The following is a 24,999-nucleotide window of genomic DNA, read 5'->3' as shown; positions in this document are numbered from 1 at the left end:
TGTCACGGCCCGGGTTCAATCCCTGATAAGGGAATTAAGATCCCGAAACTGTGTGGTGTGGCCAGAAAGATATATTGGACTTGATATAGTTACATGCCAGGGGAAATAGAGGAGGAACTAGAGGCATTTCACTGAGGTAAATAGTGAGTCTGGAAAATTGACTGAGTACATGAAATAAAGGAGGAAAGCCTAACTAAGCTCCTTCCAGAGGTTCAGAGCAGTCAACATAGGTGTTAGGAGAAAGGAATATTCAGGGAAATAATTTTAGGCCATGTCAACTTTAAGACCAGAAATGTAAAAGACTGGTTTGGTAGTTATCAGCATAGACTTAATTTCTTTAAAATTGTGAGATGATGAACTTCCTGGAATAAGAGCGTAAAATACACTCTTTATATTAATACAAAGACCACAGAATTCACATTGCTGTGCAGGTGGCTGATGTCTTTCCAAACAAGTTTTTCTGTATGTTGTTTGTTTAGCTTTAACAAGAAGCAACCCAGGGCCTGGGGCATCTGAAGGATGGTGAGAAAAGAGGGCATAAGAGGTGGCATTGGAGAATGGAGGAGGGCTCTTAGGGTTGGTGGCACCTGTCCATGACTGTGCTGTACAGTGGTGGTATTTTCTGAGTCACAGCATTTTGGATGTTAAATATGAAAAACAAACGAAGATTATGACGTTTAGGTCTCCAAGAGGACTGGCTGCTTGGTAATTGTGGTTCCTGGTGGGGCTGACCACGTCAAGCTTTGGCGTCCACAAGGTTTTTACCTGAAGATAGCAGCATGCTTTACAAAAGTTTCCATTTTAATGTTCAAAGGAAATAGAGGAAGAAGAAATAACTTACAGTCACTGGTTCATAAACAGCCAAGAATAAAGCATGAGATACATGATTCATCCTCTCCTATGTGTCTTCTCCCTTAAGCCACGTACCCATCTTTTTGTGAGTCACCTGGAGTAGGGTGGCTTTACTTTAAGAATTGGTACATTTTTGTGTGTGTAATTCATTTGAATTTTTAATATGTATCCCTTGAGGGATACAGGTAACTGAAATTTCTTCTGAGAAGATGGCATATTTGTATTAATATTTTAGTCCTTTGGTGAAGTTCAAAGACTATTTTACAATCATTTTTAGAGATGTATACTTCTTGTAAGGAATTGCGGTATTGTACTTCTCTTTTTGCAGATGAAGAAATGGAGATGCAGAGAGGAAGAGACCTGCCTTTCCTACTTATAGTTTGGAATGCTTCCACTTGGAGGAAGTGATGGTGACAGCAGTGTGCAGGGGGAAAAAAATGATGAAAGGGTCAGGGAGGGCCCCTAAATTAGAGCCTCTGCAGCAGCTTAGCTGCCAAGACCTAAACATTTTCTTGAGCTAAAGAACCCACCAGCACATAACTCTTTTCATTTGGTCGTTGGGTAGGGTAGGTGGTGCATTTCTGTATACATATCACACACATGCTGATGCCAACCAATCCTAAATCAGAATCCCTAGGGTATGTAGGAAAAACTCCATGGGTAATTCTAATGGATGAACATCCAGGACCTAGATTCCCTGAAGAACCATTGCTCTAGACCAAGTTGGGTAACTGCTGCTTTTGGTGAGAGATCAGTATGATTTGAGTGTTTTTAATAATTCAATTCAGTCGCTCGGTCATGTCCAACTGTTTGCGACCCCATGGACTGCAACACGCCAGGCCTCCCTGTTCATCACCAACTCCCAGAGCTTGCTCAAACTCATGTCTGTCCTTCAAGTTGGTGATGCCATCCAACCATCTCATCCTCTGTCGTCCCCTTCTCCTCCTGCCTTCAATCTTTCCCAGCGTCAGGGTCTTTTCCAGTGAGTCAGTTCTTCGCATCAGATGGCCAAAGTATTGGAGTTTCAGCTTCAGCATCAGTCCTTCCAAGGAATATTCGGGACTGGTTTCCTTTAGGATGGACCGGTTTGATCTCCATACAGTCCAAGGGACTCTCAAGAGTCTTCTCCAACACCACAGTTCAAAAGCATCAATTCTTTGGCACTCGGCTTTCTTTATGGTCCAACTCTCACATCCATACATGACTACTGGAAAACCATAGCTTTGACTAGACGGACCTTTGTCAGCAAAGTAATGTCTCTGCTTTTTAATATGCTGTCTAGATTGGCGATAGCTTTTCTTCCAGGGAGCAAGCATCTTTTAATTTCATGGCTGCAGTCACCATCTGCAGTGATTTTGGAGCCCAAGAAAATAAAGTCTGTCACTGTTTCCATTGTTTCCCTATCTATTTGCCATGAAGTAATGGGACCAGATGCCATGATCTTAGTTTTCTGAATGTTGAGTTTTAAGCCAGCTGTTTTGCTCTCTTTCATTTTCATCAAGAGGCTCTAGTTCTTTTTCACTTTCTGCCATAAGGTGATGTCATCTGCATATCTGAGGTCATTGATGTTTCTCCCTGCAATCTTGATTCCAGCTTGTGCTTCATCCAGCCTGGCATTTCTCATGATATACTCTGCATATAAGTTAAATAAGCAGGGTCACAATATACAACCTTGATGTACTCCTTTCCCTATTTGGAACCAGTCTGTTGTTCCATGCCCAGTTTTAACTGTTGCTTCTTGGCCTGCATACAGATTTCTCAGGAGGCAGGTCAGGGGGTCTGGTATTCCCATCTCTTGTAGAATTTTCCACAGTTGGTTGTGATCCACACAGTCAAAGGCTTTGGTGTAGTCAATAAAGCAGAAGTAGACGTTTTTCTGGAACTCTCTTGCTCATAAGTAAATAATTAAATATGGATATAAAACATTAGTTTATATGCCTAAACTGAACTATATGGCTTCCCTGGTGGCTCAGATTAGGTAAAGAATCTGCCTGCAATACAAGAGACCCGGGTTCAGTCCCTGGATCGGGAAGATCCCCTGGGGAAGGGAATGGCTACCCACTCCAGTATTCTTGCATCAACTCAATGGACATGAGTTTAAGCAAACTCCTGGAGATAGTGAAGGACAGGGAAGCCTGGTGTGCTGCAGTCCATGGGGTCACAAAGAGTCAGACACGATTAAGCGACTGAAAACAGAACTGAGCTATGAGTGTTGTAATATTGTTAACATTAATACTGTAAGATCAGGCTGAAGACTCAGTCCTAATGGACTGCATTTTGTTAAGTGCTGATTTAGTTCAAGGGAAAAGGAAAGCTGTTTGCTGATCATAAACCATACTTCTCAGGGATCTTGGGACTTGCTTTAAAAATTAAGGCATCCAGTAATGGAGCCAGTTGACTATAATCTCTAGATTGGGTGATCCATGTCTGGCTCTCTCCCTTTCAGAAAGTGAAAGGTCAGTGTTTTTTAAAAGACTTTGGAACTGATCAGAGTTTTTTATTATTAACAGTTCTAGGGAAAAAAATTTTTATTATGATGGATTTTTCCAAAGATGAGTATCCTTATTTGATACTTCATTTATGGTTTATGTCTCTCCTGCCAAAATATTTATCTTGAAAGAAGATTTGTGCACATCTGCATCTTTGAGAGATGTTTCTTTGGGGAGGACCCTCAGTGGTCAGCCACTCTGTCAGCCACTTTCAGGAGTACTTTACTGCTTTAAAATGGCCATAGCCACAGCATCTTGGCCTTCAAAAGCTGCCATCTTCACCCGAAACTGGGCTGCGTACTTTTCTTTTTCTGTTCTTTGGTTTTTAGAGGTGTGACTAAGCACCTCTGTAAAGTGGATCAAAAGTATATTAATATAGGAGGACAACAGACACAAGAAGGAAAAAGCGATGATTGAGGGTTCTTTTATTTGTTTGGAACAAATACATAGGCAAAGCCATGTATTGATAGCTTGAAAAACTTAAAAGTAGTGGGGAAGGGTATAAAGTCTTTTCCTGGAACACATGAAACACCTAGTTATGAGACATGTTGTCTGCAATATTTCTCAAGTCCTGAAACACTTCTGAACTTACACAGAGTAAAATCTTCAAGTTGGTTCTTGATTTTTCCCATTTGATAGGAACATTCAGCTGTTAATCTTCTGGGGGCAGCACCTAGAATGCTCATGTGGCAGGAGAGGCTCCCACTTTACTATGTGTGTGTCTGTGAATGGCCATGGGCTCCTTCCTGGGGCTGGGCTACTTGAAAAAACACCTGACAGTCCAACCAAGAAATTCCTGAACATTCTCTGCTTAGAGACCATCCTGTTGGCCTTGAACATACGAGAAAAAAAACCTCCGGGGAGGGGGATGGCCAGAGATGTAGGGAGCTGGTGCCATCACGTTTGAGAACAATGTTCCTTTAATCCACTAACAGAAGCAGCATAGTGCAAAAGCCCAGGTCTGACACCCAGTCCCATGGACACCTAACCCCTCTCTCTCTGCCTCATTTCCCCCGTATGTAAAATGGAGATAGTAACGGTGCCTACCTCATTGGCTGTAGTGAAACGAAGAGTGTGTATGTCAAGTGTTTGCAGGGCCTAGCTTGTAGTAAGGGCTGTGTAAGTGTAAACTCTTGCTGCCACTACTATTACCGTTACTATCATTAGTGTTACTGTAACTCTTCTCTGTGCTGGGATCATGTTTAAGCTGTAAAACTCGGGGTTCACACCCCTTGCTTTTTTCTCAATTTGCTTGGTGCTAAGTCACTTCAGTTGTGTCCGGCTCTGTGCGACCCTATGGGCTGCAGCCTGCCTGACTCCTCTATCAATGGGATTCTCCAGGCAAGAATACTAGAGTGGGTGCACTCCCTCCAGGGGATCTTCCTGACCCAGGGATCAAACTCAAGTCTCTTACGTCTACCTGTATTGGCAGGTGGGTTCTTTATCACGAGCGCCACCTGGGAAGCCCAGTCCAGGGGATCTTCCCAACCCAGGGATCGAACCCAGGTCTCCCGCATTGCGGGCAGATTCTTTACCATCTGAGCCACCAGGGAAGCCCATGAATACTGGAGTGTGTAGCCTATCCCTTCTCCAGGGGATCTTCCCATTCCAGGAATCGAACCGGGGTCTCCTGCATTGCAGGTAGATTCTTTACCGGCTGAGCTACCCGAGAAGTCCCTTAATTTGCTTACCTTTTAACATTTTCTACCGTTGCCTTGATAACCCACCTACTAAAGGATAAAGAGAGGAAAATTTTTTTCAGACTTGTCATGTTTTATTAAATGTTTCAAACATATGTAAAAGTAGAAAGTACATATTTATAGGCAAGTGGCTATTTTTAAAGGTTAAAAAAAAGGTAAAGTGTTATTTGAAGTGTGAAAAGTAGAAATTACAAGCCTGATGCTTTGACATAACTTTAAAAATATTCTTATGCATCATACTGTGTACATCATTGTAACTCTAGAGAACATAATATTCTACAGACTTTCTCTATTCAGCATTAGAACATAAGCATTTTTCTCTGTCCCTTAGCTTTACAAATAGTTTTCAATGATCTCGTACCATCAATAATTATTGGTTTATTAAATATGTTGCTTCCTTTAAAAAAAAAATAAAACAGCAGTGAAAAATCCTGCTGAACAGTTGGGGCTATCTTGGAGGATCATTTTTGTTTTCTTTTTTGATTAAGAATATCCACATTTGTTTTCTGGTATGTGAGAATTTTCCTGTAATGCAGTTCTTTGGAAGGTTAGCCTCATCAGTAATACCGAGTCCCTAACTTGGGGCTGAAGGTAAACCTGCTCTGCGTCAGTGTCTGTACGTGAGAATAGGACTGTGCTAGGGGCTTCCCCGGTGGCTCAGATGGTAAAGAATCCGCCTGTAGTGCAGGAGACCCCAGGTTCAATCCCTGGGTTGGGAAGATGCCCTGGAGAAGGGGATGAATGGCTACCCACTCCAGAAATCTTGCCTGGAGAATTCCATGGACAGAGGATCCTGGTGGGCTACTGTCCATGGGGTCACAAAGAGTTGGACACAACTGTGTGACTAACACACTTGGCCATCGTGGGACTCTCCATAGATCACTCTGCAGACCTGAGTTGTCCAATATGGGATCTGCTAGCCACATGTAGTTATTTAAATTAAGGAGGATTAAAGAAAATGAAAAACTAAGTCCTCACAGTCAAACCAGCTATATTTCACGTGCTCAGTAGCCACTTGTTTCTAGTGGCTACCATATTAGTAGCAGATCCAGAACATTGTCATCATCGCAGAAAAGTTCTACTGAATAGTGCAGTTATAGGCTTTGTTTTGTTTTTCTGTTTCTTGTTTTATTGATGTATAATTGACATATGACATTATTTCAGATGTACAACATGATTTAATGTTTTTATACATGTTGAGAAATGATCACTGCATTAAGCCTAGTTAATGTCTGCCACCATACATACTAAATGGAAACATTTTTTTTCCTTGTGATGAGAACTTCTAAGATCTCCTTTCTTAGCAACTTTCAAATATGCAATACAGTGTTATTAACTATAGTCACTGTGCTGTACATTACATTCCCAGGACTTATTTATTTTATAGCTGAAAATGTATACCTCTTGACACCCTTCACCTGGTTTGCCCACCTCACATCCACTATCTCTGGCAGCCACCAGTCTGTTCTCTATTTGTTTCTTCTTCTTCTTCTTCTTTTTTTTTTTAAAGATTCCACCTGTGGGACCATACAGTATTTCTTTGTCTGAATTATTTCACCTAACATAATGTCATTCAGGTCCATCCATGATGTCATAGGGTTTTTTGAATGCTCGGTTTTTTAACCTTAAAGCGACGAGGATAGTCTGCTTCTTGCAGGATTTTTCTAGAACAGAGGTCAGCAAACGTTGGCTGCCTGATTTTGTATGTAAACATTTATTGGCATACAGCCACACCCATTTGTTTATCAGTTATCTATTGCTTCTTTTGTGCTACATGACAGAGCTGAGTGTTGAGTAGCTGTGACGACCAAGTGTGCAGCCCACCAAGCCTAAATTAGTATTTGCTCTGGCCCTTCACAAAAGTTTGCTGACCCCTTTTATCTAGACCAGGGTGTTTCACTGTTGACATTTTGGTCCCAGATAGTTATCGTGGAGGGCTGTCCTGTGCACTGCATTGTAAGATGTTTTAGCAGGATCCCTGGCCTCTGTCCACTAGATGCTAGTGGCACCCCGACCTCCCCTACTCCTTCCCCCACCCAGTTGTGACAACCAAAGATTTCTCTAGACATTGCTAAGTGGCCGCTGGGGAGCAAAATCACCCCTGGCTGGGAATCACTAAAGGGACGTGGCTTGACAAAACGTTCACTTATAATACTATATGAGAGCACCCACTCTAAAACAAAATCCATGAAAAGAGCAGAACAAATTGAAAAGTAGTTCTTATGCTACTATTCTTCAGCATTCCCTCTAGAAACAGAAATGTTTTTTTATAAAACATGGTGAGTAACTTAGAGTGGGCAGAGAGATGGAAGCACTAAGGTTTCCACAGTTCACTATCTGCTAACTGAGCAGCAAATAGGATGGAAGTTAGAGCATCTCTAAAGTTATGTGGCTGTGTTAAGAGGTTTTCAAGGCCTACTTCCTTCATAAAACCCTAGGTAACTGTAGGGTTTTCTTGTTTTTACTGTGTATGTAGATGTCATCCATGTACACCCAGCACCTTATGCTGAATCTGTCAAGGAGGGAGTTAATAATGTTTATTTAAATGAGTAGTAATAAAAGGAGTAACTTGGTACTTATCTGTCTTAGGATGGTTTATGATTTTAAATTGTCCATATAGGTTCCTACCCTCATTGCCCAGAATAGTTGAAAAACTGATTATATTTACCTCCATTAGAAGTTAAGAGAATTGAATTAAGTGTCAAGGCCCATAAGATTGTATTCAGTTCTCATAAGACCTGGTGCTTGAATACTTTTCAGAATGGGGATTTCCAAAATCATAGAAAATGTCGATGCTAAGAAATTAACTGCTCACTTTGTAAGAATGTAGAGTGCTTATACAGTGTTGAGGTACAAGTTTTAATAAACCTTGTAGTATTTCTGAATTCACAGTTTACAGAGTGGAGTGAATTAGAATTGGGACAATTGCCTTTCATAGAGAATATCAAGTGTACCTTCATCTGTTTCTTCAAATTAAAATTAAATTTTAAAATTGGTGTTGAATATATAATATAAGTCACATGTAATGGACCCCAGTTTTATGGAAAAATATCCATGTAGTTAAATATGTTGGAAGGTAAGAAGCTTTGACTACTGAAGTCAAATGAATTTTAGGTGAACTTGCTTGTTCCGCACATGACATACTTCTGTTTGTTTTTCAGATCTTACCAATATATTTGAGTCCTTCCTGCCCCAGTTGTTGGCCTATCCCAACCCCATAGATCCTCTCAATGGTGACGCTGCAGCTATGTACCTCCATCGACCAGAAGAGTACAAGCAGAAAATTAAAGGTAAGGCGAATAGCTTAGCCTGGAGACAAAAGAACTTAAGTCTGTTAGGTGTTGATCATTAAGAACCTTCTTAGTTACTCGTAATTTTTCTCAGGCCTAAAAAGAGACAGCTCTGGGCTGGAGCAGAGCTCACTAGCCTCTGTAGCTCCAAGGGCCAGAGACACCTTTAGAAAGCTGAAGGTTTTAACAAAGAGGAGAAAGCAAGAAAATGAAGGATGAGGAAATGAAGACTTACTAGTTGGGTAGTAGCAGACATAAATAACCCTGCCAGAAATCCATGTGACCCCCTATCGGAAAGAACTTTTGCCTTCACTTGCTTCCTCTTGTCTTGTAATTTAGAAGATTTACTTGAGAGTAAAGTATTAATTGAAAGGCATAGTCTCACATTTTTAAAATAAATGAAATCATCTTGGCCCTTCAGAACATCAGTTAACTTTGAGAGTTGGGGAATAATTATTGAATTCATCATTAGATTTTTTTTATTATTATTATATCATTTCACCCGTTGAATAAAAATTACCCAACTACCCAAGAACTCTTTCCTTGTTCTCATGCTGACTTGCTTGCATTTGGGGAAGTTTACATCTAAGGTACGTTTCTCTTCTGCTGCAGGCATTTGTCCCAGTGCTTTGATGCTGTGGATTTTTCTGTTAAAACTTGAAAATGTGCTATTGAAGCTGAGATATGTGCAAATGGTAGTAGCGCTAGTTAGCTCATCCTTTAAGATTTAGAATCCTATTTTCCCATTCTTAAGAGTACATGCAAATGGGACATGAATCTCATTAAAATGAAAGTGGGGTTGTGAAAGAGCAGCTAAAGCTACACACAGGGTTACTGGCATTCATCACATTCTTTTACCTCTGTAGATGTTTGAGAACTGTCATAGTGGAAGGTCTAGATACATAAAGTTCTACAAGAAAGGAGAGGCATTCAAAGTCCATGAAAATAGGCTCTTCTTAACAAATGGCAGGCATTGGTATGTACCCAGTTTTTAGTTTGGCTTGTTCATCTGCAGAGCTGCTCAGAATAGGAGCTTCTGCAAAGTGGCCGGCCCCTCTGAGTACACTTGGAAGAGATGGCAGTAGAAATAATTTATGAGAGCCCAGAATGCATAGGTCTTCACTTTCAAATGTGAAAGCATGAGACAGATGGGGTCATCTGGGCCTATTTGTTGAACAGCAGTTTTCCTTCGTTTTCTCATTCTTTCCTAGTCTCTTAGAGTATTTGGTACTTTTTGTTGAAATACAAATAAATCTATTCTAATTAACTTAACCTAGGTCTCAAGTGCTTTGCCAATTAATGTCTAATTTATGTAGCCAGAATATTGACATAGCCAAAGAAACATGTATTTCAAGAAAACATGTACTTCATTTTCAACCAGATAAAATTCTGTTAAGAGACTATATTATTTTGACATAAGAATCACTTAGTGTCTGCAACCCACAGATATCTCTATGCAGAGCATATTTCTATAGTTCTTATAGTCATTATGCCTCTCTATTTAGCACTTTCCCTGTTTTAGTACATATCTACTATAGGAACCTAACCTCCATTTTTATCTTCGAGCAGCAAGCTCCAGCTTAGGGGGCTCTAGATCCAAACCATTAGTTTCACTTTGTGTTCCTTGGTAACCTGAGAAGGTCATGACTACCAGACCTGAGTCACCCCAGCTTCCTACTGTACCTTTATTTATATATATATTTAAAGGTATATGTATATATATTTATATATATATTTAAAGGCATATGTATATACCATTATATATATATCCCCATCTTTTCTGGTTCCTCCTGTAGGAAGTAGGAGATCCTGTCTTATTTCTCAGACCCAGTCCCCCCACCAACATGGTCTTGTTCTCCATTTATCTTCTTCCTCTTAGCATTGTTAGTCTTCCTCCTCCTCCTGGTTCCCCACCATCCCCAGACTGTCAGAGGTCTTCTCATGTCAAAAGCCTTCATCTGCTCCTGTGGACTCCTTTAAAAGTCCTGCTGTTTATGTCCCTTAATTTTCAAACTTCTCGGTTCCTTCCCTTAAACTCATGGAGTCTAGCTTCTTTTCCCCTCTTCTACTGAATCCCTGACCTCCTCTCTTCCTAATCATTTGGGTTTTTCTCAAGACCCATTTTCCTTCCTGCAGCTGTGGTATTTTTACCCCTTGCCTTTCTGAGAACTTTTCCCGTCCCAGACTTCGGTTCGATCTCTCCCTTCACTGCCCCCCTCCACCTACCCATTAGGAAGCTAATTCACCCCTTACTGCTTCAGTGTCAGCGTAGGTAAGTGTAACCTTTTTTACGTTGTGCATGATTCATAGTTAGTTGGTGCTGTTTTATCTTGTAGATACTGAACTGTCTGTAGGATGGAGCACCACTGGAGCTTTCTAAAAAAGAGTTTCAGATACTCAACTGTATCTGCTTCCTTAGTTGGTCAGGGGGAGTTTTCAACCATGCAGAAAAGGAGAATAACTTAACTATGTACCCACTATCCAGCTGTAGCAAAACCTGTACCTTTTGCCTTGTTTACTTCAGATTTTTTAAAAGAAAGAAACGTAGTTCTGTCTGAATGTGTCTCAACATCCCAGCCACTTCCTCCTCCCCAGTGCTTGGGGCAGGGCTGTCTACGCCTTTCCCCTGGGGTGGCATCTCTTGTGCTGTTTGCTTCAAGGAGCTGCTTGAAGGCTCAGGGCAGATACTGCCTTCCTGGCTCTCTGGGGCCACAATCCCTTTCTCCCGTATCCCTTTGCCGGCACTTAACCCCGTAACTGCTTTTTTGTGTGTCTCCTGCTCATCAGTGACCTTGCTCTTCATTTCTCTGTCTCCTGAAAAGCCTCCTCCCAGTAAGCCCTTAATATAGGATGGTCTCCTTGAATACACTGATAGTATGGAATTACAGTGCCTGAGAGCAATGTCACTATGCAGCAACTTCTTTCTACAAAGAAACAAATAGCCAGCCCATCAGAGAGTACAAATAAAATTTCTAAGACTTCAGTAAACGGTTCTGTCACACTAAGAAGAATTAAGGCAGATTCCTACCTAGCCAGGGGCTTTTGAAATCCTGTTTTCAGCATAAAATTTCATTGTAATGAATCTGCAGGGGTGTAAGTCAGAAGCCTGCAAACTTTTTCTGTTAAGGCCCAGATTTGGTCACATACAGCCTCTGTCACATACTCTTCTTTCTTTTCTTTTTTTTTAAACAATCCTTTGAAAATATAAAAAATACTTTTCACTGGACCTGCACCGAATCATTCAGACTTGGCCCATTTACCTTCTTTTCCCATTGCCACCACTCCAGAGGAGGAATAACCAGCATAAGGACATGAGGTTGTGTTTTTCTGGGTGGGAGTCTGTCCTGTCCTTTCATATTATGCGTAGGCTGTTTACTTGAAAACCATCTGCACCTGGAGCTTTTAGGAAAAGTTCAGCTGTTTATTCAGCAGTTCTTAGCATTTTTTCAACCAGCAGATTCAGCCTAGGCTACAACAGCATAAATCTTCAGGTAAATGAATAGGTGGTGAAGTCACACTCAGGCTCTCTGTGTCCCCAGATAGCAGCTCATTCCTGAGCAGATCGAGAGACTGTTTTCACCCACTGCTTCAAAAACCTGACAGGCAGGATCTGTTTCGACTAAAACCTACTTCTAAAATAATAGATTTGGGCTGACTGTAATTACATAACTGCAACCCTAAAAAATGATGGGGGATTTCCTTATACATGACTATGAAATCATAATTAGCCCTGTTCTATCTGGGGAGTGAGGGGGAGCAGTGAATAGTTTTATGAACATAGGAAGTAAAAAGACAGTGTGGGGTTTGCATTTCCCCAGTCCATCAAGTTTGGAGGAGTGCAGCCATATCAGTAGACAGCAAGGAGAGAGGGAGAGCACCCTGGCTGGAGGACTGGGGCCTGGACATGTGCCAGCTGTCCTGAGCCTTGCTGCCGAGTCCAAGGGTGGTCGGCTGTCTCATACATGCCCACGGGGGAGGTGATGGCCCACAGGAGATTTGAGGGTGGTGTCGCATTGTCGCTGTTCCCCTGCAAATCAAGTGTTCAGCTCTGCCTCTCTTACCAAGGGGGCAAAATGCATAACATCCAAAGACATCTCCCTGTGCAATTTCCCCCTTTGCTTATAGTCCAGTGACTATAATAACTATCATCTTTGTCAGTCTGTCCCCCCACCCCTGCAGCACAGGGAGAGCATGAAGCTCCCTTGGACTTGGCAGCTTTGGGGGTCACTGAAGCACATGCGCCCCCCCCCCCCCCCCCCGCTTACTGTGTTTTCTCTTCCCCACCCCCCGTGCAGAGTACATCCAGAAATATGCAACGGAGGAGGCACTGAAAGAGCAGGAAGAGGGCACCGGAGACAGCTCATCGGAGAGTTCTATGTCTGACTTTTCGGAAGACGAGGCCCAGGATATGGAGTTGTAGTAGAAAAAGCACCTGCTTTTCAGAAAGACTATTATTTCCTAACCATGAGAAGCAGACTATAATATTCATATTTAAACAAAGCAATTTTTTTTATTACTAAACAAGGTTTTTATGAATAATAGCATTGATATATATATATTATATATCACCCTTTAGATCTTGATTTCTTGGTCATTTCTCAACCTGAGGTGCATAGCATATTCCCACATTCCATTTTGGTAGCAATATGCGGTCCGAATGCATGCATTGATAAGTCCATTTGGCCAAGTCAGCCTGTGTGCTACTGAACTGTCAAAAGGAATAGCCGCTCTGATAGATAGGCCTGAGTCAAAATAACAGGAAAAAGTCGCTTCTTTTATTGATGGTTCCAAAGAAACAAACCAAAACCAACCAGCTCTCGGACGTGAAGATAGAATAGTGCTTTTTCAAAACGGAAAGGAAAAAGTTGGGGAGGAAAAGGCCTGCTGTGGGAGCATTTAGAGCCAGCCACGTCAGGATCAGAGCTGCTCCTTCCTGTGCGTCCCAGGTGGCCCCACTTCTGTGGAGTAACAGTATATAAAACAGGGAGCTCATTGGAGTATTGAAACTTAAAACGATTTTTTCGACTTGGATTTTAAGTACATTTTTATATGTAGATGTCTGCCCTTCTCGCTACCAGGCCCTGCAGCCACAAGTGTTTTGTTTTGTTTGTTTTTTGCTTTGGAGAACCTTTTGGAAATGGTTTTGCTGAATCTGATTATTTTTTCTTGGGGGTAGAACTTATATTCCAGACCATTTTTTGAGAGGACAGGACAGGAGGAGAAAAGTGACTGGGAAGAAGTTTCCTCTCACGCGGCAGAGTCCGCCCTCATCGTGCTGTTGGCCCCTGTGAGACTGCTGCCCTGGACTGAGAGCTTTAACTTTGAGGGTGCTCGTGGAGGTTTTTGTTTCGAGGTTTTGGGTTGTTGGTGGTTGTTTTGTTTTTGTTTTTTTTTAATTTTGGTGTGTGCGCGTGTGTGTGTATCGTGCTTAGGTTGCACATTTAATCGTCACCTTCCAAGAGATGGCCTCCCCCTCGGACAGCCACTCAGCGAACCATTAGACTCGGGAAGAAGACCCTGCTGGCAGCTGTGCCTCCTGGGTCCTCTCGCTCACGTTTGACTGTGTGTTCCCTTCTGCTGGCGCCCTTGACAGCTGCCTGGTCACCGTCTGCCTGTGGAAATGGGAAACGGGTATTGTAGACCCAACACACATTCTAAATTTATAATGAGTAATAATTGGAACAAATAAAGGTTCTTGTATCCAAAGTGACTCTCCATGGGGAAAACAGCTTTTTTTTTTTTCTGAGACTGAATAGGAGGAAAGGATTCAGAAATACGATGTAGAACAGGTTTTGAAGGAAGAGAATTTTCTCTCCTGTATATGTTAAAAGGAAATCAGACAGTTTCAGTGCCTGCTAATCAAATGTTTACTCAGCTAACCATGTGTCCAGGTTGCTGGCAGAGTTTCTTTCAGATCTGAGTGTTGCCTGCTGAATTTGGAGAACTTCAGACAGTAGCTCTGTGGAGTTTTGTTTTTGTTTTTTGCCACAACCAATAGGACAATAGCAGAATTAGCCAATCCTAAAATCTTCTAAAGATGATTTTTGAATGTCCTACTGGGAGAATTTAATCTTTCTTTTTGATGTGTGTTTTTAGTTTAGAAGTGCTATATTCCACAAGATATGAGTCATTGAGGTTGGAAGATACCCTATCTTTTTTATTCAGAAAGCACAATCAATCTTTTCTTTGAAAGTCTATATAAAGTACAACCTGCTTTTAGCATGATTATTTTCCTAAATAAAAAGCAAAGAATTTACTTATGTTAATTACGGGCATGAAGCAAAAGGTTTTCTTTAAAAAAAAAAAAATTAAAAGTGCAGTTAAGTAGGGCTGTGGTTAGTTCACGTACTGAGTTATCTCTCTAGCATTTGTGGCTTGTTGGAAGGGTAGTAGTAACTATTTAACATGTAACGGTGTACTTTAACTCTTATCTAGCACGTTGTCTTCTCATTACTCTGGGGGAGGGAGGGTCTCTGCTGGCACTGTCCAACTTGCTTACCTGCTGAATTAGCAGTTTGCTTGTGCTATAACTGTAATCTGTAGGTGCGACTTAGGGTAGGCTTAAAGTGCTGGGTGGTGATTTGAGTTCAAACAATAAAAAATTGTATTTTTTCAATATTGTATAAACAATAGTGTTCTAATTACCTTTCAAAAAAAAAATAATGTCCAGATAAAAATTGCTTTTAATCTTGTCAGAAAACAAACAAAACTAGTAGAAGCAAGTCTAGGGAAAGTACGCGAGCAGTGCCTCAGCTCTACTCCCCAGCTTAAATCCACGTTGGTCTAACAAAAAGACCCCAGCCCGCCTGCACTCGAAAACACCAGCACTAGGAGTCTGGTGGTGCAGAATTTCCCAGGTGGAGATTTGTCGGGGGTGGTCACAGGGGTTCAGAAGCCGATATGAGTATGGCTGCGTGTGTGTGTGTGTGCACGTGCGCATGCGCCCAACCAAGTGGTGACGGTGCCTTTAGGCTTCTCTGTGAGCACTAGAAGCTCCTGGAATAGCGGCCCGCGTCAGGCTGAACCCCCGCCTCTGTTCTAGCCTGTGCTTTCTGGGCACTAACCTTGGTCCCATGCATGTGTTGGGCTCTGCGTGGAGCTTTTCCTCTCCGCGGGGAAACTGACTTTTGATAAGTTGAACAGACTCCCTTTTTACACTAACTTGTGTCCCTTCCCTGTGCCTGAGAGAGGTAGGAGAGGAAGCTGGAAGAGGGCCTGGCTGTAATTCTGAGGACTCTAGGCCCCCAGTAACAGATGGTCGAGTGAGCTGGAGCAAGGGGTGGTATGACACCAAAAGCTTTTCCACATTGTCCCATCGCAACACTCTTGAGAAGCATCCAGAGCTCCTCAGAAAGGCGGCACATTTTTAAAGGTGGTAGTGGTGGATCAGGGCTGCTTCCAGCAGTTTCCCTTTCCGTCTTTAGTACCCCTCACTTTTGAAATCCTACCTTATGGTTTATCAGCACAAAGCATTCTTTGCCCCTGTTCAAATGACCGAGCTCCATCTCTCACCAAACACAACAAACGAGATGGCTGCACCACAGCTCACTGCCCTTCAACCTCCCCAGCACTGGGGCCTCACGGGTTGCATTTTATGGTAGCCAACCTAGACACTGGCATTTATGCGTTTTTGTCTTCAATTGTATCGCCCTCCTTGGGGTTACTGTGCAGGTTACCAGCGTTTCATATTAGTGAGATAATTATCAGAAGTTGCCATATCTCTCTCCAGTACCTAACATTTTTCTTCCACTCCAAAAGCGGTTCTAATTGCCAACAGGCTGATCTAAGCTCCAGAAGAGTGTCTGTCTCGCTTCGAAGGAATCTTTCTTTCCCCCTCACAAGGCTCCCAGAAGCCCTAGTTGGCCTTGACCTGACACTTGCTTTTTATTAAGCGTCCTGTTGGGATGGCTGATAATCATGAAAAACAGATCCTCTGCTAGCCTCCGTGGTGAAGTTGTTAGCCACCAACTTTCTGGGAACTAGTGTTTGATTTTTAAATGGCATGTGAACCTTCTGTGTTCTAGGGACTCAAACAGAAAAGTGAAAGCCATTAACAAAAGTTAGTGAGAGTTATTCATCTCATCAACTTCCTGCCTGGGTTCATGGCCTTCCTGACTGAAATCAAATCATTTCCGATTGGATGCAAAGACCTGCGTTTCTTTGGACTTTTGAATCCATGCTCATGTTTTCTCTGGCCACTGAACGCCTTGGAGATTCCGTTAGGGACTGGATGGAGTGGAGGCCCCTTGGGGAAGGGGGAGTAAGCCCTCAGGTGTGCAGGTTCTCCACTCACTTGAGGAGGGCCAGGACTCTAAGTCAGCAAATAAATTGGCTGTGGGCTTGGGAAGAAGTGGCCATTATTTACTGATTGTATTTGGTACATATTGTGTGATACTTGAAGAGATAAAAGGGGTTTACCAGCCCTTAATTGAAATCTAAGCTTTTTATCACTTATTTTTTCCTTGCCCCCTCTCCTCCCTTCCACCTTTCTCCTTGCATTGTGATGATCTAGTGGGCACTTCTGTCAACAGGACAAATGCCTCTTCTGACTATAACCTCTTAATAGTTGTGTATAATGAAAACTGTAAACTTTTTTAAAATAAAATGTGTATATACCTTGGCAAATGGCTGGACCTTGATCAATAAGATAATAGCCCCTGTGATTACTAATCCCAATTTTTTTAAGAAAACACCCGTCCTGTTTATCTGGCTCCTTTGAGCAGCAGACATTGACTTTTTTTTTTTTTTTTAACTGAGAATTTCTTACAATGCAGATGTCTGGGTTTGGGAAGGGAGGGTTTTGTGTAGGCAGTAGACACTGCCTGCAGAGCCCTGTCCCTACACCTGGAGTGGCAGGTGACTGCTGGCTATAAACAGGACTTTGAGGCTTCTCTACTAACACCTTGAAAAACCATCTGTTCTGTAGGCTGGAGGACCTGGCCTAACCCCATGTGATTCAGCAGGTGTGGCTCCTGTGTTGCTCTTCAGCCCAAACCTCTAGACCCTGTTAACTAATACTGAGCAAAAGGCACCCCCTTGGCTGGAGTTCACAGGCAGTACAGCTTCCTGCCAGGGCTCATCTGCCTCAACAAGGAAGGGGGAAGCAGTGGGTGTTGGGTCCGAAGCTGATCACTGGATTAGCCCGACATTTCAACTCTTTTTGTAAAGCACTTGGCCACATTAGCCAGCAGGTGGCGATGTTTCCTCAGTCCTATGCCGCATTAAGTTTGAAGACCCTTCAGACAAAGGAAAGAGATTTCCTTTGGCGACATGCCCTCATTCCCCCAAGTCTCTTGCACTGTTTTCTCCTGACTCATCTCCCCCACAATTCTTTTTTTCCTCACTGCATCCCAGTGCATTCGACTGTAGGCACAGCTTTTTATCTACCAGCGAGGAGGGCAGGACCACCTAGGAACCCTGCTCTCGTGCCAGCAAGCATCTCAAGCTCCCCTGGCTGCCCTCAGTGCTCAGAGACAAAACAGTTGAGAGCAGGCTCTGACAGCTCGCTAACTTCTCAGGGTAGTAGAGGACCGCAGAACTGGACTAGCACTGTGAGTCCTGGCCCCATCTCGTCTGTTGAAACCAGCTGTGAGGCCTTGAGCTCCATGGACCTCAGGTTCATCTGTAACATCAAGTCCCTAAACTAATAGGTTTTGACTGACACTTTATGACTCAGAACTCCATCTGGGCTCTGAAATGATATCATATCTTAGTATCCTAAGAGAAGAAGATATATCGACCTGAGGAAACACCAAGGTTTCACGACCAGAGATTAGTAGAGGTTTTGGACCCAAAGACCTTCAGGAGTTTAGAGCACCCATTTTCGAGCTGAAAGAATTTAGGTTCATGTCAACCATCATCCTGTTGATAATCACACAGGCAGCTGCTGTAAAAAACCCTATGAGGAGTCTCAGTGCATCCAGTGCTTGGGTCCCCCACCCACCATAATCTCACCCAGCATCACTTACCTCTCAGCCTCAGTCCAGTTGCTTCCTGAGTGTCAGCAGGCTCTTTGCTGCCTGCCTGAGGTACTGCCCCTTTCCTGAGAAGGGGAATGTGGAGTTTGTGAAGTATATTGTCCTAGAACAGCAAGTTATGGGCTCAGAGCCCCTTATGCTCACTTTAAATTCTTATCTAAAAAGGCTGCTCTCTACCTCAGAGAATAGATTTCTGTGACTCTGGACTCAGATGTTTTCTGCTCCCCACCTAGGCGTTTGTCTGGCTCCCACAGTGCTTGGATCTGCAAGGTCCTGGTGGCCTGGGAGCCACTTGACAGACCAAGCAGCCTTGTTTAGGGGGAGCTCACAGGCTTCTCTGGGATTCAGACACCGCAGTGAGCCTGGGACAATCTACCTGGGGCCAAGCCTGCCCCCCCAGTGCCTCACGTTGTAGGGTTTGTGCACTCAGAACTGCTTAGAACTGCAGTTACATATACTAGGGATTTGTTAGAAGGTAAAAGCCGGAGCATGTCCCCTCTCACTTTGTGTGTGGGGTGTGTGTGTACAAGTGTGTGTGTAGACCCACATAATGAAGGATGTTTATTTTTCAAAGGAGTCAGGGCACTTCTGTGAACCTGGGCTCCTCAGAGCACTTTGGGGCTCAAACTTGTCTTCTAGTGTCAAATGACTGGGGTGGCAGGAACAGACTTGGCCTCCCTAAAAGAAAAAAAATTGGCCCTTCTGGCTGCCCCATCATTGATGGTTAACCTGGGAAGGGGTGGCTGGATTGCTGGTGGGTTCTGGCCTTCTGGTCTTGCTCAGTTCCCCTTCCCTCGGTTCTTATCACCCAAGTCAGCCAGCGCTGAGCAAGCAGCTCGCTTTGAGAATCTTCAGGCCAAGTTCTGTTCTCTCCAGCTCCATAAACAGTGGGTCAGGTGTCTGCGAATGTGCATGTAAAAGTGTACATTAAAGTAAAGCTGCTGCTGCTGCTAAGTCGCTTCAGTCGTGTCCGACTCTGTGCGACAGAGTCCCCCATAGACAGCAGCCCACCAGGCTCCACCGTCCCTGGGATTCTCCAAGCAAGAACACTGGAGTGGGTTGTCATTTCCTTCTCCAGTGCATGAAAGTGAAAAGTGAAAGTGAAGTCGCTCAGTCGTGTCCGACTCTTAGCGACCCCATGGACTGCAGCCTACCAGGCTCCTCCGTCCATGGGATTCTCCAGGCAAGAGTACCGGAGTGGGGTGCCATTGCCTTCTCCAAAGTAAAGCTAAGCTTTTAAAAGATGCACTTCTACAGATTTCCTCCAAAGAATTCTGTGCTGCTAACAAAAGGACATTCCGGAGACCTGTGAAGGTCTTCCACAGCGCCCTCCTGCGGAGATAACCACCATGAGCCGTGACCCCTGGGGGCTTCCCCATGCCATCCTCACACTGGCCCTAGAAGCCCCTCAAGAAGTAAACCCGGCCTTGGCCCCACTTCGCACTAACTTCTTGTGAGGTGCCAAGAGACCTGGGCACACAGTGTGTGGCATGACCCATGCTGGACCCACATCTTCAGGTCATAGACAAGTGTTCTTTCTGTACTTGACTGGGTCTGTGGGCACCTGGGTCTCTGTGAGCCTCATCCTGGCACCTGGGGCTCCTTCAGGATGCCTTCTGGTTGACCCCGTGAGCCTAGCTGACCTGTCTAGAGACTCTGTGGGCTTGATCCGTGAGGGTCAGGGCCTTTCCCCACATACATTCCACTGATAGCAGTGTCCCCAACCTCTGGGCCCTGCAGTGGAGTCAGAAAACTCAGACTGAAACCTAGAGCAGAAATATAAAAATAGAATACCATCTAATCAATAATTTAAAATTTTCTAGTAGCCACATTTCTTAAAAAAAAAAAAAAAGTAATGTTTTATTTAACTCGATATATCCAAAATATTATTTCAGTGTGTAATGACTATTTAAAAATGCATGAGGTATTTGCATTCTTATTACGGTGCTAACTCTGAAATCCAGTGGGTGTTTTACACAGCACATCTCAATCTGGACGCTTACATTTGCAACATTAAAAAGAGTCCTGCCAAAACAAAGTTGGGTTACAGAAAAATGTACCCTGCTGGTTTTGAAATAGTTAATTACAATCAAATAAGATGAAAAATTCAGTTTCTCAGTGACCACCTGGCACGGGGCTCAAGAGCCACAAGTGGCTGGTTGGCCACCCACTGGACGGCGCAGCCCTGGACGGCTCGGGGTGGAGCAGGAATTTTTAGGACAAGCGAACAAATCACAAGAGAGACTTCACGGGGCGCAGAACCCAGACCAGCACACCCAGACCCACGGAAAGTGTTCTGGGGTCGTACGGACCCCGCAGCGGGATCGTGGGCGAATCGTGGCAGCGGCCAGGGTGAGGGGGACCCTCGGGGTCGGGCCCGCGGCCACGGTGTCCTGGTTTCCAGGACGCGAGGGCGCCCCCGGCCGTGCGCCCCGCCGCGCGCTGCTGGCTGGAGCCCGCGACCCCAAGCTACAGTCACTCCGGGGGCTCGCAGGTGTCCCCTGCGGGGACGGAAGCGGCTCCTCCCTCCTCCTCGAGTCTGGGGACTCTGCCGCGGGCCGGTTGGGGCGGAGGTCCAAGGCCGGCGCGGAGGGGCGCGGTCCACCCCTGGCCATTTTAGCGAGTCCCGCCTCCGGCACTAGAGGGCGCACGAGCCTTGCGCTGCGGCCTCGGCTCCGGACGGACCCGCCCTTCAGCCCCTGAACCCGCCCAGCCGGCCGAGGTGGGACCGGTAGACCCGCGGTGCCCTGCGGTTGCCAGGAGGAAAAGCAGTGAGGTCACCAAATATGAGCCTGGGATATGGCCCTCACCACCCCCGGTGTCCCCCGTTGGTGCCACAGAGGCCGCCCCCTGGCTCCCCTTCCCTGGCCTAGACCGTCCCTGCCCATCTCAGTAGGAGCCAGAGCCTCCCAGCCTGACTGTCGCCTTAGCCGTGGCTCCTGGTAGCCAGCGACAGATGAGAGTGCTTAAGTAAGCAGCGGCTTGGTGGAAGGTCAAGGCGGGGCCCCAGAATTCCTGGGGGGCTGTATGACCAGGCTTGGGATATGAAAGGGGCTAAGGGACTTTGGAGACCCGGCCTCAAGAGCAGCCCAGCCAGAACAAGTCCACCCTAACAAAACGCCGGCCACGCGACCTGAATCTAACCATCCCAGCTCTCTGCATCACCTGCTGAAAACGGAAAAGCCCCAGCGGAAGCCAGGACCCTGTGCTAGTGGGTGGGGGCCCAGAGGTAGGGATATAAACCTCTTCAAACTGATCCCTTTAGGGAAAGAGCCCCCAGAGCCGACATGGAATTCAGCACAGAGGCGCCAAAGTCCAGGCATGTACTCTACCACTGTGCCAGCCACTCTCCAAACCCTCTGCTACTCCGGGCCTCCCCGACTGACCTTTGGGGCAGGGAAGAATAAAGCTCTCCAAAGAACCACAAACCACAAAGAGGAGACTTTCTGGAAGAGAGGATTTGATCCAGCCTGGCTGGATGGGGAGGGATTGTATAAAGAGAGAAAGGCCCAGGGCGGCCCAGGTAAGGAGTGACCAGGGGTGTGGTGTCTAAGGAGGTGGGAATAGATATATGGGGGGAAGATTGAGGAGGTTTCTCAGAGCTCTGGCTGGCCTTGAGGTATGGAGCGAAAGGAGATTGGATGGTGGCTTGGGGCCAAGTCAGCCATCAGAGGCACAAAACAAAAACACAGAGGAGACAGAGAACAGTGGACAGGGGCCTGAAGAATTCCCCAGCAGCAAGAGAATTGGGCAAGGAGGGACAGTGACGCAGGCTGCAGGGGCAGGTGGGGCTGGGAGTGCTGGGGGCTGGAGGATAAGAGAGTCCTGAGGGTGTGACTTCTGAGACTAAGTGGAAGACCACAGCCTCCACCTTGAGTGCTCTGTCTTTCTCGGTCTTTCCATCTTGGCCCTCTTGCTCTGGAGGAGCAGGGAGTCAGCTCATGTGTTTTGAGCTGCCCTGTGGAGAGACTCACGTGGCTGGGAGTTGAAGCCCTAAACCAGAGGCTCCTCCAGACCCAGTCAAGCTAGGAATGACTACATCCCAGGCCTCATGAATCCCAGATTCCTGACCCTCAGAAACTGAAACACAGAAGCAGTGTTTGTAGCTTTAAACTTCTAAGTTTGGGGTGTAAGTAGTTTACACAGCCATCCATGTCTAATACTCTGTGACCTTGTGGAACCACTGGGTTAGCACTGGTCTAAGACTTGCCTCAAGACTTACGTTACATGAGAGAGAAAAGTAATTTTTATCATATTTAAGCCATTGCTTTAAAATTTTTTTTGTTTTCTATGTTTTACAACTAAACCTAATATTAAATTATTCTATAATAAAGACTAGAAATAACAGTGAAGTGGGTTCCTACTCTCTTCTCTGTCATCCTCACATTGGCTTCCACTTTTCGCATGTCATCTCATAGTCCAAGATAGCTGCTAGAGCTTCAGAAATCATATCCCAAGTTCTAGACAGTAGGAAGAAGGAAGGAGAGAAGGAAAAAAGGTCTTTATCTCCCACCTGACAACTGTTTGAACAGGGCTTCTTAGGGACTTCCTTGGTGGTCCAGTGGTTAAGAACCCACCTTGCAATGCAGGGGACACTGGCTTGATCCTTAGTCCAAGAAGATCCCACATGCCTGGAGGCAACTAAGCCCAAGTGCCCCGACTACTGAGCCCACGGGGTGCAACTACCGAAACCCGAAAGCCCCAGAGCGTGTCCTCTGCAACAAGAGAAGCCGCTGCAGTGAGAAGTACGTGCACTAGAACGAAGAGTAGCCCCTGCCTGCTGCAACTAGAGAAACCCCGCGCACAGCAACAAAGACCCACCACAGCCAAAAATAAATAAATCTTTTAAAGAAAAAACATTATGAGACAATTGGGGAAATTTGAACAATGAGTGATCATATTCAGTTCAGTTCAGTCGCTCAGTTATGTCTGACACTCTGCGACCCCATAGACTGCAGCACGCCAGGCTTCCCTGTCCATCACCAACTCCCAGAGCTTGCTCAAACTCATGCCCATCGTGTCAGTGATGCCATCAACCATCTCATCCTCTGTTGTCCCCTTCTCCTCCTGCCTTCAACCTTTCCCAGCATCAGGGTCTTTTCAAATGAGTCAGTTCTTCACATCAGGTGGCCAAAGGATTGGAGTTTCAGCTTCAGCATCAGTCTCTCCAGTGAATATTCAGGACTGATTTCCTTTAGGATGGACTGGTTGGGTCTTCTTGCAGTCCAAGGGACTCTCAAGAGTCTTCTCCAACACCACAGTTCAAAAGCATCAATTCTTTGGCACTCGGCTTTCTTTATGGTCCAACTCGCACATCCATACATGACTACTGGAAAAATCATAGCTTTGACTAGATGGACTTTCACTGGCAAAGTAATGTCTTTGCTTTTTAATATGCTGTTTAGATTGGTCATAGCTTTTCTTCCAAGGAGCAAGCATCTTTTAATTTCATGGCTGCAATCATCATCTGCAGTGATTTTGGAGCCCAAGAAAATAAACTCTCTCACTGTTTCCATTGTTTCCCCATCTGTTTGCCATGAAGTGATGGGACCATATGCCATATTAGGTTTTTGAATGTTGAGTTTTAAGCCAGCTTTTTCACTTTCCTCTTTCACTTTCATCAAGAGGCTCTTTAGTTCTTTGCTTTCTGCCATAAGGGTGGTGTCATTTCCATATCTGAGGTTATTGATATTTCTCTTGGAAATTTTGATTCCAGCTTGTGCTTCATCCAGCCCAGCATTTTGCATGATGTATTCTGCATATAAGTTAAATAAGCAGGGTGACAATATATGGCCTTCACGTACTCCTTTCCCAATTTGGAACAATTCTGTTGTTCCATGTCCAGTTCTAACTGTTGCTTCCTGACATGTATACAGATTTCTCAAGAGGCAGTTCAGGTGGTCTGGTATTCCCATCTCTTTAAGAATTTTCCACAGTGTCTTGGGATCCACACAAGTCAAAGTCTTTGGTGTAGTCAATATAGGAGAAGTAGATGTTTTTCTGGAACTCTGTTGCTTTTTCTATGATCCAGTGGATGTTGGCTATTTGATCTCTGGTTCCACTCCTTTTTCTAAATCCAGCTTGAACATCTGGAAGTTCTTGGTTCACGTACTGTTGGAGCCTCACTTGGAGAATTTTGAGCATTACTTTGCTAGCATGTGAGATGAGTGCAATTGTGCAGTAGTTTGAGCATTCTTTGGCACTGTCTTTCTTTGGGATTGGAATGAAAACCAACCTTTTCTAGTCCTGTGGCCACTGCTGAGTTTTCCAAATTTGCTAGCATATTGAGTGCAGCACTTTCACAGTAGCATATTTTAGGATTTGAAATAACTCAGCTGGAATCCCATCACCTCCACTAGCTTCATAGTGTTCATAGTGATGCTTCCTAAGGCCCACTTGACTTCACATTCCAGGATGTCTGGCCCTAGGTGAGTGAGCACACCATCATGATTATCTGGGTCATGAGGATCTTTTTTGTATAGTTCTCCTGTGTATTCTTGCCACCTCTTCCAATATCTTCTGCTTCTCTTAGGTCCATACTGTTTCTGTCCTTTATTTTGACCATCTTTGATGAAATGTTCCCTTGGTATCTCTAATTTTCTTGAAGAGATCTCTTGTCTTTCCCATTCTATTGTTTTCCTCTATTTCTTTGCATTGATCACTAAGGAAGACTTCTTATCTCTTCTTGCTA

General features: G+C 44.5%; 1 protein-coding gene across 3 annotated transcripts in view; it reads left to right on the top strand.

Annotated features, from left to right (window-relative positions):
- The window catches only part of UBE2H (ubiquitin conjugating enzyme E2 H), a 102,066-nt gene extending 85,110 nt beyond the window's left edge, over positions 1-16,956 (top strand). For all 3 annotated transcript variants that reach the window (XM_081531307.1, XM_081531306.1, XM_081531308.1), the window contains 2 exons: positions 8,203-8,331; positions 12,627-16,956. In XM_081531307.1, coding sequence (XP_081387433.1) covers positions 8,203-8,331; positions 12,627-12,751 — 254 coding nt within the window. In that variant the 3' untranslated portion in view covers positions 12,752-16,956. The remainder of the gene's footprint in view (positions 1-8,202; positions 8,332-12,626) is intronic.
- Positions 16,957-24,999: the final 8,043 nt, after the last annotated feature.

Source organism: Giraffa tippelskirchi, chromosome 10 (assembly GCF_054371585.1).
Source record: "Giraffa tippelskirchi isolate mGirTip1 chromosome 10, T2T-mGirTip1v1.2.pri, whole genome shotgun sequence".
Classification (NCBI taxonomy): Eukaryota; Metazoa; Chordata; class Mammalia; order Artiodactyla; family Giraffidae; genus Giraffa; species Giraffa tippelskirchi.
Note: the sequence above shows the minus strand (reverse complement) of the source record. Positions and strands in the feature narration are given on the sequence as shown.